A 15,353-nucleotide genomic window follows, 5' to 3' on the forward strand; every position below is an offset into this window, starting at 1 on the left:
AGTTAGTAGAGAGAGAGAGAGAATCTGAATTAAACTTGACCATAAAATCAGTACACACACACAGTTTTTTAAAAAATGAACAGTTTTCTATACAGCTGTTTTACAAAATACCAAAAAGGAGAGTTGATAAGTAATAATAATTTACTCAAGTTTTTCTGGTGTTGAAACCAGATTATTTAATAAATTTATGGAATAAAGCAAACAAGAAACATGTACAAAGTTATAAAAAAGTTTTGGAGTACTGCTTACCATAGGATTTTTAACAGTGAGTACAATATTTGAGCTTTTTCCTTTTTTACTGGTTTGAAACCTAGCTGCACGTTGTTCTAGACGTTCTGAAGTAGCAAGGTCTGCTTCCACTGTAAATTGGTTGTTACTACAGGGAGAAAAAAAAACGTTTTGGGTTTTCTCTCACTAAATAAAATAAACATTATTTTTCTGTGACTGTGCACAATATATCCATAATTTCAAATTTCCCACTTGTTCACACTAAATTATCTTTATAATTAATTTTATTTAAACATTATTTGAAATATTAAGTTCCATAAAAATTAAAATGGGGAAATTTCAACCTTTACTGTAATTTCAAATAATTCATTCTGATTTTTGTATTAGACTAAAATTATCTTAAAAATTAATTACTGATGGTCTTGACTGTTCACTTAAACATTTTTGAAAAAGTGAAATAAAAAAGTACAATTTCTAGTTTCTTTAAAATTGAAACTTTTTTATAGAAATTAACACAATACATTAATTTCACAAACTATTTTCATTTAAAAACAAAACAAGATGGTGTAAACTCTAATCTCACTCTCAATATCAACAAACTGTTTTTCCCTCCATTTAAATTCAGAGTTATTCATAATTTTCAGTTTAAAACACTTCAATCATGAAAATATAAAAATTATAAAGAAACAGTAGTAACAGTTGTCTTCTTTAATATTAGCAAGATGAATGACATCTTATCACATTAAAGAAAATTTAATTTATATCAAGTAGAGAAAGTACATGCAAAAACATGATTCAATCAACAAGTAGAAAACTATTATTCTCTCTTTTAAGTGTACAAAGCACAGACTGGAATATCTTAGACATTTTGTAAATAAAACAGCATTTATCCTCTAGAAGATAAAATGTTTTATTCACATTCTCGGGTGTTTTATGTTTTCACATTTAAGTGATAGTAACATCTAGTTTTCACATCTTAAATCAAAATTAATTCATATTGTTATTATTAGTCAATACTTTAGCAAATCTTCTTCTTCATTACTATAAATACATGTATGTATGTATGAAGAGTTTGATTATTATAACAAATATTTTTTCACTGGCTTGTATTTCTTACAAAAGTTTCATACCAATTTGTAGTTCAGTCAATTACTTTTATACAATTTACAAAGAATAAGCAACATCCTTTATAACAGGCTTTTTTAAATGTTCCTGTGTTGTCAATCAAACTATTATTTTATTGTGTAAGCTATGTTTCATCTATTATACAAAATTATTCAACTATATCACAGAACACAGCAAGATCGTAGTGGATATGAATTCTGTTATAAATTTCTTAATGGACTGTAATAAACCATAAAAAAAAACTTGCTAAATCCAGAGAAATAGTAGATCTATAGCTCGGGTCAGCATATTTGATGATTGATATGAAATATTTTATAACTTCTTCACACACACACACACACATATATATACATCTCAGAAGCCATACCTCCATTTGGTAGTTTCATTATAGTACAAGCTCTGCTGTATCACTACCAATTATTATACCAAATTGAGTATAAGTGCACAACAAAGACTTTGTGCCAATGAAACATTTTCACAGAGCAATTTTTGGTAACTGTAACTTCCTTTAAATTACTTATTTTTAAGTAAATGAAAAATGGTTACTAGTAATTCTTCTGTCTACCCAAGGTAGGATTTGAACAACCTGTTTTGCAGGTGTGTAAATACACACAAACTCAATGATTCTTTGTTTCAAAACTAGCTTGAACAACTAATTACCATTAATTCCGTTATTTCTCTACCTGAAAAATGATACCATACCAGTTACTAGATTCAAAGACAGTTAAGCTATTCTGTCTTATATTAATTGAAAATACATAAATGTTGTGGTTAGTAGCCTATATGATCATCTGTTAATTAGACCAATACTTGACCATAACAGCAGTAATATAATCAAAAATGCAATTTCTCAATGTATTTCAGGTGTTTTTTTGCATCAGAAATAAGCTTGAAAATTCTGTGAATAAAATATACCAACAGCAATTTTGCTGTCTCCAAACAGAAAATGTGTATTTGCCCGACTATGACACTCATATACAGCCATATCAAACACACATTTTCCAAATAATGAATGAAATATTTTGAAGTAACTAAAAGATATATGAACCTTGTAATTCCTGCATAATATAACATATATAATTTTATTCTTCCAACAACAAACAAGGAGACGAGATGTATTAACATTTTCTCATCACTCTATGAAAATATAAATTGACATTCTAATTGCAGCAGATGTAAAAAATTTACATCTACAGATCATCTGTCTTTTTAACCTTAAGTTAACTTAACAAATAACACTACGTTAAGGAAAAATCTAGAGCCCCTTTTCCTAGTGTTTAGTCATATATTTCCATTTCCAATTTGTGTTGTTTTCCCATATTACTCATAACACAGACAAAAAGTCATTAAACTGCATCAAATAGAATACTATGTTCTGTACTTCCATTCATTCTTTCCATATGGGCTCAATCATTCTGACTGACCTTATAAACCACCATGTAACCATGAAAGTATCTATATTAAGGTTAAAAAATACTTTTATTCATTTTACACTTTAAAAAGTTCATGTTCATAACTTCTAAAACCTGCTAAATGAATATCAAACATCTGTTTTTCAGTAAAACTTTAAACTTTATCTGTTATTTTCTCTACTCTAACTCTATAAACAATTTTGGTTTGACCAACCTTGTAACCATCATAAAAAAATACAAAATAAATCTAAGTTACCCTTTTTTTCATTCTAAAATGACTGCACATTGTAATGGAAAACTGCAATTGTTTAACCTAAATAGTTTAAGGCTCATAACAGTCTACGTTCCTTTTGACTTAATTTTTAAAAAATCATACATAACTAATAATCCTACAATACAAGTTGTAAATCACTTGGCAAATGCGTAGATCAAGTTACCCTACTGAATGAAGAAACACACAAATTATCGTAATGTATCATTTTTCATTATCATGCTTAATCTAAACTAATAATTATGTAATTTTTACATTTCAGTTACTTTTATAAAAATGAATGAAAAATTAAACTTAAGCCTACTTTCTTTTTTTACTCATAAGTTATTAGATATTTGTCTTGCGCGAATTTCTGAAACAAATAAAGCATACCCTGAAAGATATTGTTTCACCAGCTTAGACATTTTACACCGTTGCATTAAAATTCTGTAGTACTAAAATAAAAGAACTATTTGAAAAACTTATGATTGTTATAGATAAGCTAACATATGGTGAGAATAGTGAGTGATACATTTTCCATTGTTGTATAAAGTGAGATATAATACAAAACAATATTCTTCTCCTGTACTAAACTGATGATACTAACAAATTAAATAATTTCTATTTATTTCAAGAATGTGCATAACAAAACTAAAAGCAAACAATGTCCTATAACTGTTACAATTTAACTATTTTTCTAACTGAACTATAAGTGCCTTAACACAATTTCTTTAGGTATTTGAGTTGAACTTGGTGATAGTAACTTTCAATCTGTAGGTGAAATAACTAAAAATCTCAACTGAGAACAGGGCACCATTATGTCATTTGGTAAATTAAAACTTGTTCTTTCTATTGGCTATAAATGGTGTAACAGCAAATGTTAGAATTATTGGCAATTTGTGAAAGACACAAGTCTAATATTCTATTTATGTCTCTGTAAACAAAAAAGACTGAAGGCTAAAAACATTAAACTATATCTTAGTAATATCTGTACTGTAATAAGTAATTTATGCTAAACCCAGCACAACAGACAGAAGTAAAGAAAAACTACAGGACGGGCAGGTCGGAGCGAAAAATGTCACGAAACATATACAAGGGGAGTTTGAGAATTTGTTTAAATATTTCCTTTTAAAATTAAGAAATTCAATCTTATATAATATTAAAATTTGATTTATTAACTATGTTTTGATGCCATGTTTTTCATATACATTGATAATGAAGTAGTTTAATTAAATTTTGAAAGTAACTGTAAAAGGTTATGACATGTGCACTTTGACCTACCCTCAGCAAGAAGGTTAATGAATCTTTTTGCAAGAGTACTTGACTTCTCAGGTGTTTTTCTTAGTATAAACAAAAAATTAATAGAACAGGGCCAAAGTTGGAGTATGCAATCTACAACCACTACTACTCATTGTCTCATAAACATAATTTTGAAACACAAAACCTTTTGTTTTTCTGCTTTTTGCCCTTTTTTCCAGGTCCTTTTTTGTTTCCTTGATGAGTCCCACCCCTTCCATGGCCTCTTGAAGCACCCTCACCTCTCCCATGTTTATGAGTTGGTCCTACCACTGTGGAATTTAAACTACGTTTTTTACCTCTGCATTCATCATTACTGTCAGAATCTGACTCGGAAGACCTGGATAGAATAAAAAGCTCTTTCTAGATGGAATTTTAGAGACATATCTGTTTCGTTTTTTTAAGGCAACAACAGAGGAACACAAAATAGCCATTTCAAGGACATTACCAAGTTCTCTTAAGAAAAATGCTGTTTATAAATAATATGAAATACTTTCATTAATTTTGACAAGAAATCTTATGCTGTAGATATAATTCTTTGATTTTATTACAATAACTTCTAAGTACTACAGATAAAGCTGTTTATCAATCAATAATTTTTTTGTCAGTCATCGATTAGAATTATCCAGTAACTGTTCCAATTACAACATATATTAGAACAGTAATACAACTTTTGATGCAGTGAACTATTAATTAGATCAAAACATTTAAACATTTACATTTCAAATGCTCAAATGTCATGACAATTACATCTTAGTATACTTCTTAGGGGTCAACTATCTTACATTTAAGACTTACATTTTTATATCTATCCCTTTAAAGCACACAAAATGTCAGTATATGACAAGAAAAAACAACAACAAAACAAGTGTTTCACTAACTATCTGTTCTTAACAATTCAACATAACCATCCATATGTTATTCCTTAAACATTATGGAAGGAAAAACAAACACACGACACACACAGAAATGTTTTTTAAAAATTGTACTACCTCTGATAATGACGCCTTCCACCTTTCTTAACAGAAGGACTTTTGGATCCAGATCGTGATTCTGATAAAGTCCTACAGATCAAAGATATGCAAACAGTTTACACAATTCTTTCTTTTTCATATCCCATTAACTTATTTCTAACTGTACAGGTTAGCTTATCAAAAGTCACTTGAAAAAATATTGAAAGTTATGATCTAAGTATGTAAAGTCTCACCATGGGGTCGGTCGAATTGACAGACTTCATAACCATTTTGTACTCATCATAGTTTCCATACTATAACTTTTAATATAATATTTGTATCTTTGCAAGATTTGGCAGCTTTCAGTAAATATTGTCTTTTATACACAGAAAATCAAATTTTTTAATAAAGATTTGTCCATGAACATATTGAGTTTTTTTTTTTAATAGTCCCACTGCAAATTTATTTTTGTGTTAACATTAAAAATACTTTTTTCATCTATCTGCATTATTTCTAAAACCTTCCAAATAAATTTCAAGTATTTTTCCCAGTAAATCTATATTTTATCTGTTATTTTCTCTACCTTAACTCTATACAAGGTTGGTCAATTTGACTGACTAAACAACAACAAAAAAAAACAACTGAATTACCTTTTTTTCTTCCTTTCTGGAATGACTTAAAATTGTAACATGAAGCTAGATTTGTTTATCCTAAATGGCAAACATATAGCATGTTGCAATATCAAATTACATAATGCATGGACAACTCATGATTGTACCTTGTGAAAAATTATTATTACTATTCTTTATTGTACCTAATCTAACCTAGTTTAATCAAAACAATTTCCAATTTTTACATTTTACTTACTTTTTTAATAATAAATAAAGAATACACATGAAAAACAAGAACTATAGTACTTACCTGGATTTTTTTTTTAATGCCTTCGATTGTGGATGACACTTAACCCTACTTTTTTTATCCTGATGGTACTACTGCACTAAAGAATTATTTTATTTAATTAAATAATGCACCAAAGAAAACAGAATAATAACATGTAAAAAGAAGACAATGTCCCATCACTATCACAATTTTTCTGGCTTCCTAACTATGCAACAAGAGCTGTTAAAAATTCAGCTAAGCTTATTGACGTGTTTTCCATAGGAATAAAGTTTGAACTGAAAGCAAAATTGAGAATTCTCTGCACAGAAAACAATGTAATATGATATGTCATTTGATAGAATAAAACCTTAGCTTCCTATTGGTTATAAATAATAGTTTTAAATGTAAGAGAGAACTACTGGCAAATTCTGAAAGAGAGGATGTGACTGGTGAGCATGGCAAGAGGGGTCTGATTTTCTATTTGATGGCTCTCTAATCAAATAAGATTGACAGCTATAAGTATTAAGCTTTGCCTGAGTGACAGCAAGATTATACTGAGTAACTTGCATAAAATTTCATACATCTTGGAGAGGTGATAAATAAACTAGAGAAGAGAGTATGACTACAAAGAAAATGTCACAATTCAATTTTTTTTAAATATTGCCTTATAAAATTAAGAATGTAAAACTTATATACTATTAAAACTTGGTTTTTTTAGCTACATTTTTATGCCATATTTATTTATATACCATGATAACAAAGTAGTTTAATTAAGTTATGATGTAACTCACTAAAACCTTGTGACATGTGTAGAAGATGATGCCCATGGCAATAGGGTTAAAATTACTTTACTATCATGGTATATGAAAAATGTACAATAAATTTTTGGAAATAATGCAAATGAAATTTGAAATTTTTCAGATGAAGAAAAGTATTTTCAATTTTCACATGGACATCACTTTGTACTTAAAGCAATCCACACTTTGACTCTATATATTTATGGAGGAATTTTTAATAAAAATACTTCATTAAAAATTCAGATTTTTTATCTGCAAATGACTCTTAATGATTACTGAAAGCTTACAAAATTTTGTGAAGATACTAAAAACATATTAGAAGTTATTGTATGGAAACTATAAAGATCAATACGAGGTCATAAACTCAGTCGATTCAATTGAGCCCATAGCAAGAGCGTTAATCATTTTTAAGCTTACTTCTATATTCAGGTTTAATGTATTGAGAATATTAATAATCATAACTACAGTATACTCTAAAGTTGTTGACTCAATGGAAATTTTCTATCAAGTAATTTTAGAGTTTCACATGACCAAAACTTCTCACCTTAGCTAATAAGATATACTAATATGGCATAAATAAACAACATATCTAGGGAAAGTGGTAAAAGATATTATACATATACTTCACTGTAAGGACTTGCAACCTTTACATACTGTACGAGTACAATACAGCTATAGAAAAAGTGACAATCAAAATACAACGACTTCCACTCCCAAAATGTAGAAGGTACAAAATTCAGAAAAAGAGAATAAAATTTATACGTTGTTGATTACACTGATTTGGAAATGGACCCAATCAATTTGTTTCTTTTGTGTTTTATCAACTTCTTTCTGGATGTTTTATGTCTAAAAAAGATGTTCAGTTAGAAAACAAATATTTTATTTTGCAGGCTTCCCAATTTATTCATGACTGATGAGATATTTGACTCAATTGTACTATAATATTGAGGGTCATTAAGAGTAATATATAAAGTACACATATCTAACCGTGTGTGAGCCTTTCCCCCATGAGACCTGGACGAAGATGAGGAAAATAGACTCTGATTGTGGGGGAAATGTTGAGGAGTTTGTTGTTCCAAAGCTGCAGTTTTAAACTGTTCTTTCTCCATTCTTTCACTGTGGATACTGTAAAATAAAATTAAATAAATCAAACAACTTATTTTTGTACATTTAAACAAAGTAACCTTTTCAAATTCACATTATATGTCACACATATTTCTTTCTAATTAAAAAACGTCAACAAGCAATATATTTTAGAAAAGTTTAATTGTTATTAAACTTTACAGTCATTTTTTACAGTTTGTACTAATCATGTAAAACATACTTTTTATATTAAATAACATCATAAAGAATTTTTAATTTCTTTTACATAATGTTAATTAGAGTAACATTAAAAACTTGGAAGCCTGAAAACAAATAAAACACTATTCTTTACTGTAGGTTAAATGATAATAATAAAATACTATTTTACAGCTGGAATACTATTGAGCTTATTACAAGAAACATTATATTCATACAAACTTTCTAAAATTAATAATATTAGATGATTTCTTCCTGGATAGTTGTGCAAAATAATTACTTACACACACTATTAGAAAGATCTCTTAATATAATTTATGTTATAATCTGATAATTCATATTTTTCATTAATTCTCTTGACATGGGTACCCCTTTAAACAATTTTCTGTGCAAAACACTGTGTATCTTCAAAATTTAATTAAACAACTTTACTATCAATGTATGTTATGCTTCGAAGTTTTATGTTACCTAAGTTTTAAGTCCTTTATTTTAAACAAACTACTTAAAACTTCCGATGTACTGTCATGTGACTCAAGAGCTATGAAAATTCTCTACTTTGGCACTCTGTACCTTCAATAATATGATGCCAGTTATGTAGATGTACATCATGTTGAATGGTTACTTCAACTGCATTGCAATGAAAATTTTTGGAATGAAACTATTTGAAGTTTGAGATTAACTTCCTACAGATAATGTAGCTTCTCTAAAATAAAATAAATTTCACTGTGATATGATTTCTTTAATAAACTACTAAAATACTTACCTTTTTTAGCTTTTAATTACATATTCTTTATGTCTTGTAAAACTTTTCACTAACTTTTGGTCATTAAAACTGAATTTCATCTTTGATTTGACATGAAAACACAGCATGCAGTTTCACTGTGTTTACAATCGTTGCTGTGCAGTAAAAATAGCTCTTTTGCCAAACCAAAATTATAAGCAAACTGAACTACTACTACTTCTATTAATTCTAAAGTTTCATTTAATATATGAAATAACTTTTATATAAAACATATTTTATATCCATATCTCTCTCTCTCTATATATATATATAAATTTTTTCCAATTATTTTCCTAGTCCATTCAAGCAGTTACTTATGCCAATAATGCTTTATGTAAACACAGCTGAACAAACAATGTTCTTGCCAGTGAAACCACACTTAATATGATCAAGTGCAAAATGATCTAATTAAGACTACCTCATCTTGTACCATGAAAAACACTTCATATCATATTACAATATTATACTTGAAATGAAATATAAAATTAAAAAGCAAGCCATTCAAAAGCTTAAAAAAAATTCTGATTGTAACTGTGGCAGAAATTATTCATAAACACCTTTTCTATTAGCAATGTATAACATTAACTAAGATAAGCTATTATCAATTTGTTCTTATCTTTACGTAATTCTCTGCTACAATGGGAGCCAAGATAGCTTATACTGTTGAGAAGATTAGTAAATGAGTTTTCATTACATGTTCACATCACTAATCTATGTCTTCTCAAAGCTGAGATATAGGCAGTTTACATAACACTGGCAATCCAGTTAGAGAAGTTGCAATTGGTTAAAATAGATAACACTAGACTTGTACTGAAGTTACAAAGCTCAAATTGAATAATTTTGTTCAAAACTATTTTGAATTTCCTACTAGTGGGCTACAAGTGCCATATTACGATCACAAAAAATTCAGGATAATTACAACACTAATTTATTTGGAATGCACAGAAATAAACCCCAAATCAAAAATTCATGTTTAATCTTCTTTTGTACTCTATGTTCTTTTTGGATTTTTTTTTATTTTCTTTAGATAGAAAACAAAGTAAAAATTGTTATAACAAATTAATTAAGGAAATTATCAGCTTTCTTACAGCAACATTTCCATCAAGTGTACAAGTTTTTGAGATTTCTGTTTTCCTAAGTTACAAATAATTTACAGTAGGTTGTATATAGGTAGTAGAAAGTGTGTGGGAAGTTAGGGTTAGGAAGTAGTTAAGGAAGGTTACATTTTATGAAATGATTTTTTAACAAGTTTTTTTTACTATGGACTTTGATTATGTTCATTTTAAAAGAATAGGCTGCATACAAGTTAAAAAATGGGCATAATAATAGCTTAAATAGTTCTTTGTACTGTTCAGTTGTTTTAAGTTTTTCCTTTTGATGCATGTTGTGGTTTGTCTGTCATTAAATTAAAAAATGTAGAAAAATCTTTATGTTTTCAAAAATGAATGATAATGTTTCAAAACCACACAGGCACAGATATGACACAAAGCAATATAATTAATCTAATGTTTAAGCCATCCTGGGAATTTTTTACATAAACAGAATAAACATTTGTTTTCAAAAAACTAACCTAGGTAAAGCCTCCTTGTCCCACTCTTTAGTCCACATTGTTCCATCATTGTAGGCTTTAGTAAGTTTTCCTTTTAATATTATTTCAACTTGATCTTTATCGATATCAGTTTTGCACTTTTCAAAAGCTTCATTAACATATTTCCTAACAAAATATTAAACAAAATCTGCTTTACATATAAATACACTTACAAGCCACAAACTTTTAATCATTCATAAGAATACCGTAAAATTTTATTGATTTAATTTGAAATGATAAAGTATCTGATTAGAAATCATGAACAAAAGAATCAACGAGTTAAATTCTGAGCATACAATTCAACAACTGGTAGTAATTTGGACATTAAACACACAGGAGGCCTGTATATTAGTCACAGTTTTGTATTTCCTATCACAGAAAAAATTATAAAATGTTTGGTGGGGAAAGTTTACAAACTGTTTCCAAAACGTTATGTTTGTTTCAGATATTCACACAAAGCTACACCAGGACTATCTGTATAAGCCATCCATTAGTCTGAGCTGACAGACAGGTGGAAATGCAGTTAGTCAACAACACCCACTGCCACTCTAAACAAATAGTAGGATTTTACTACCACTCATTTATTACATACCCACGAACCCAAACTACAGTGCATAAGTTTGCAGCAACAAGAAGCAAACCATGGACCCTTGCAGTTTGGCAAGTTAATCACTAGTCAATGAAAAATACTTCTGTCATTTTATGTATCTATAACATACCACTCACAAAAAATATACACAAGTAAAGAAGTTTGCTACCTGTTGTTCAACTGTTAAACATAAATAATAATAATAATAACAACAACAGATGTCCAAAGTTCTTCTGTCCCTGGCCTTAACTGCATATAAAATAACATACATGTCAATCCACTTCAAAGCTGTTTTCCTGAATTTCAATGAGTTACTGGAATTCTGTGATCTTCCTTCACTTATGTCTAGTCCATTTTTTTATGCACCTTCACATTAGCATAATATTTTCTTCTGCAAAGCTTTTAAGTATCCACACACACATTTATCTACCTCAACAAATTCATAAACATAGATTGGACAGATGAAATCCAGTACTCCAGGATCAGTGCTCATTGAAACTTAAGACAGTAGATATTGTTACATTTGTTTTTTTTAGAAACACAGTGTTGTTATTTTTTGCATTTTATTAAAATTTCCTATGTAAATAATACAGAACTTTGTTTTAACATGATCTCTGTTATTGAATAGTATGTTCTTTTCCCAGCTTCAGAAAAGTTACATACATATATTGAATTTATGTCTCAGTCTTTGAAAAAAGGATCTCATTGAAAAGCTTGTATATCATGCTATATAAGTGGTTAGTCCTGTCTACAGTCAGCTTGAACTGGATTAGTTGGATTAGTGGAATTTGTTAACTGATTAATCTATGGCCCCCATCAATCGATTACATTCAATTAATTGATTAGTACAGTGTTGCTCAAACAACAGTATCTGCAAGGAAAAAAAAGTGACAGTGGCAGATAGCCTTAAAAGCTTTGCCATAACAAAGACAGGGTAAGCAAGTTTAGTGGCAATATTTTGATTACTTGGATAATTTAAATAATCAAGTACAGTAGGTGTGGTCAATTGGGGGTGCTGTTGACTCCAGTTTCTTCTGTTATCTTACTCATGACAATAGTTATTGACTTTGATATATCGCTGTAAGCGTGCGAGTTCTAAACAGTTTCAAATTTTTGATTATTATCCACTTCACTTTAATGGATTTTTGTGTTGGAGGAGTTCTCTTTCACAACTACAGCCTTATCTTTGGAAATGATGTTGTTACCCGTGATTGATTTGGGGTGTGGTTATGGAGCTATCTACTGTCTGAAATGTTTTTGCTGTGTGCATTTTTCTGCATCCACAGAGAATGTTGAAGGTTTTCTTCTTCTAACCACTGTGTCTTTTGGCTTTGCATTATTTCCTAATCTTGCTATATAAATATTCTTTCTTAGAAAGGACTATGATTTAATTTTCTAGTGCATGGTGGCAATACACTGTTAAATGGTCAGAAATTTGCCGTGAATGAAACGTATAAGTACTAAACGTGTCACCTATGGTGCCACATCTAACTCCTGTAAAAGCACATCACTGTATTTAGCATATGCACATTGCTTTTATAAAATGCAATTAAACTGCTATATAAATGAAGAACTACTTCTAAAGTTATGAAATTGTAAAAGAATTAATCTACACATGTATTTTTCTATTCAATTGTATTATGAATAAAGTAATCTTTACAAAAGATACAAGACTATACAGATGGTTATGTTTACTTACTTGAGACTTTCTGGCCAATCATGTCCATAAGAAACTGGTTCAGCAGTAATGCTAAAGGAAAGTTAAAATGTATTTTCACAGACTACTCAAACCTTGTAAAAATTATCTACTTAAAAAATATTATTTTTAAACATCAAAAACACTACACAATTCTTTAATATTTCCTGTTTTCAGAGGAAATCAGGCTAATTATTCTGTACTTGAACAGGAAAAATGTTATATAATAGCCTTACATGTTATATGGCTTTATTCTGCTCCCAAAACCACCAACAACAACAATTTTTAGTCAAAATTTTTAAGATTTCTTCTTTTGATACATCTCCATCAGCCACATTGTTTGTAAAGTGGAATATTAACCATTTGTAAATCAATAATAAGCCTTCTACTCCCTCAACAACTACTCACTGTAATAAACATTACAGATTTTGTAAGTAATTCAACTGATGTAAGTGATATATAAATGATAAACTGTAGTTCAAACAACCTTTTCCCCCCTGAGCTCAATGTTTACATGTCCTTTTTCAAAGGTGTTCCATTTATTAAGTAAGAAACATGGAAACATGAAAACCGGAAATGTTAATCGAGTCACAATTTCATTATCACATGTCCACAAATGATGAATCATAAAAGGGAATCCATCACTCCTTTATTTATAATAAAAATACAAAAGTAGAAAGCATCTAAAAGTATAGGAGCTTATATAAAACAAATAAATAATATATGAAATGCAAAAGAAGTTAAAGACTTGCAGTAACTAAACTTGCATGTTTTGTTAAGTAGTGACAGAAGTTTAATAAGCCATACAACATGAACATATGCAAACTTACCTTTGATTTCCAGGTACAGAAATATCAGTCTGTTGTGATCCTCCACCCCTCCCTCTTCCACGATTTTTACCTTGGTTAGCACAAGGTCCATTTAAGGGACTACTTCCAGGTTGGACATTTCGTTTTGGAAGATTGAATTTTATACCCCCAGTTCCAGGAGCTTCTACAATTTATAACAATAATATTCAAAAACTCACTATTATATCACTACTTTACATCTTAAAGGAACAAAATCAACCAAAATTAATGATTTAAAGTTCCATAATTTTCCTCTATGTCACATCTTTTGTATCAGAATTTTGAAAACAAACTATTGTTAACACCAAGTATATCTGAATACCATCAATATTAATATCATGTAAAATAAACTGCCCTATTCAATTTTTTGCTGTAGTAATTACAATGGGAAAAAATTCCTAAAAATCATGTTTATCAGACATGTGCAATACTTAAAGCAATTCACATAAAAATACAACAATAACAAAGAAATCGATTATTCATGAATCTTTTACAATTTCAGCAACAATATTAAGAAAATTTAGGGAAGGTAGGTAGAACAGTATTTAAAAAAAAATCTGCAATTGAAATTTTTTAGTCACAATATATATGTGTGTGGGTGGGTGTGTACAAATAAAAAAAATAAAAACCAATAGCAGAATCTAAGACCAGGCCCTAAAAATCATAGAAGCCTATCAAACAATTCATTATTTCATGATGAGCCATACAGCCACATGACATCAAATGTAACTAAATTTAAAATAATTTAACAGGCATAGATTTATACCAGTACATACCAGGAAGTTTGCTAAATTAAATAATAATAATAATAATACCAATAGCATTATAAATTGTGCTTAATTTCAAGTGATCCAATAGCTGTGCACTTAAAATTCTAAGGTCCTAAATGAAGGACTGCAAACAATTCTGTGGTAAATAACTGGTTGAATTAATTTGTCCAAATCATGCTAGTTCAAGTATAGAAAAATAAATAAATCATGCAGTAATTACTACAAAGTTTTTGCTTGACAAATGAAAAGTTGCTCCACCACATATTTGACAAGATACAAATATTCATAGAATTAGTCAACTCCAAAAAATCTTATTTCACATTGGTGATTGTTTTACTTCTATATGCTGACTAAAAAATTTAATCACTATGGATCCTCAAGAAGACCACAGCCCTGTAAAAATTTGAAATGATTGGTTCCTGGCACTTACATTTTCAAATGGTCGGAATAGAAACATTAAAGATAAGAAAATGTGAATTTTTCATTTACGAACATAAATTCATTACCTAAATGACTGCATTATTCAAAAATTCAAAGGTAGTTCAGGAAGTTAAAAATCATCCCAATTATCTGATTTGAAAATTTATCAGACATTTCAATGGCTGAACAAAAGTTAACTATCAGTAAATTTTTGGATTTGTCCTAAATTTTCTAATTGAAAATTGTTTTGCAGTTATCTGTTTTATAGAAAAAAACAATTATTAAAGTAACACTTGACTTTGGGCCCCCTTGTTTTCTATTAAACCTACTTCTCAAAAGCAATTAGAAATCATACATTTACAATCATAATTTAATTTCTTACTATCTTTTATTTTAGTTATATTTTAATTAAACTTTAATAC

The 15,353-nt window shown here is 28.9% G+C and overlaps 1 protein-coding gene across 3 annotated transcripts in view; it reads right to left on the minus strand.

Annotated features, from left to right (window-relative positions):
- Positions 1 to 15,353, minus strand: part of LOC106463940 (leukocyte receptor cluster member 8 homolog) — a 52,877-nt gene that overhangs the window by 19,943 nt on the left and 17,581 nt on the right. Inside the window, exons 5-11 of one of the 3 annotated variants that reach the window (XM_013924029.2) lie at positions 13,724 to 13,886; positions 12,897 to 12,947; positions 10,591 to 10,734; positions 7,928 to 8,065; positions 5,304 to 5,375; positions 4,460 to 4,651; positions 250 to 376 (exon numbers count right to left, since the gene is read on the minus strand). In XM_013924029.2, coding sequence (XP_013779483.1) covers positions 250 to 376; positions 4,460 to 4,651; positions 5,304 to 5,375; positions 7,928 to 8,065; positions 10,591 to 10,734; positions 12,897 to 12,947; positions 13,724 to 13,886 — 887 coding nt within the window. The remainder of the gene's footprint in view (positions 1 to 249; positions 377 to 4,459; positions 4,652 to 5,303; positions 5,376 to 7,927; positions 8,066 to 10,590; positions 10,735 to 12,896; positions 12,948 to 13,723; positions 13,887 to 15,353) is intronic. The other 2 variants (XM_013924030.2, XM_022391575.1) reach the window with 2 other exon arrangements.

This window comes from Limulus polyphemus, unplaced genomic scaffold (genome assembly GCF_000517525.1).
Source record: "Limulus polyphemus unplaced genomic scaffold, Limulus_polyphemus-2.1.2 Scaffold1523, whole genome shotgun sequence".
In the NCBI taxonomy this organism is placed as follows: domain Eukaryota; kingdom Metazoa; phylum Arthropoda; class Merostomata; order Xiphosura; family Limulidae; genus Limulus; species Limulus polyphemus.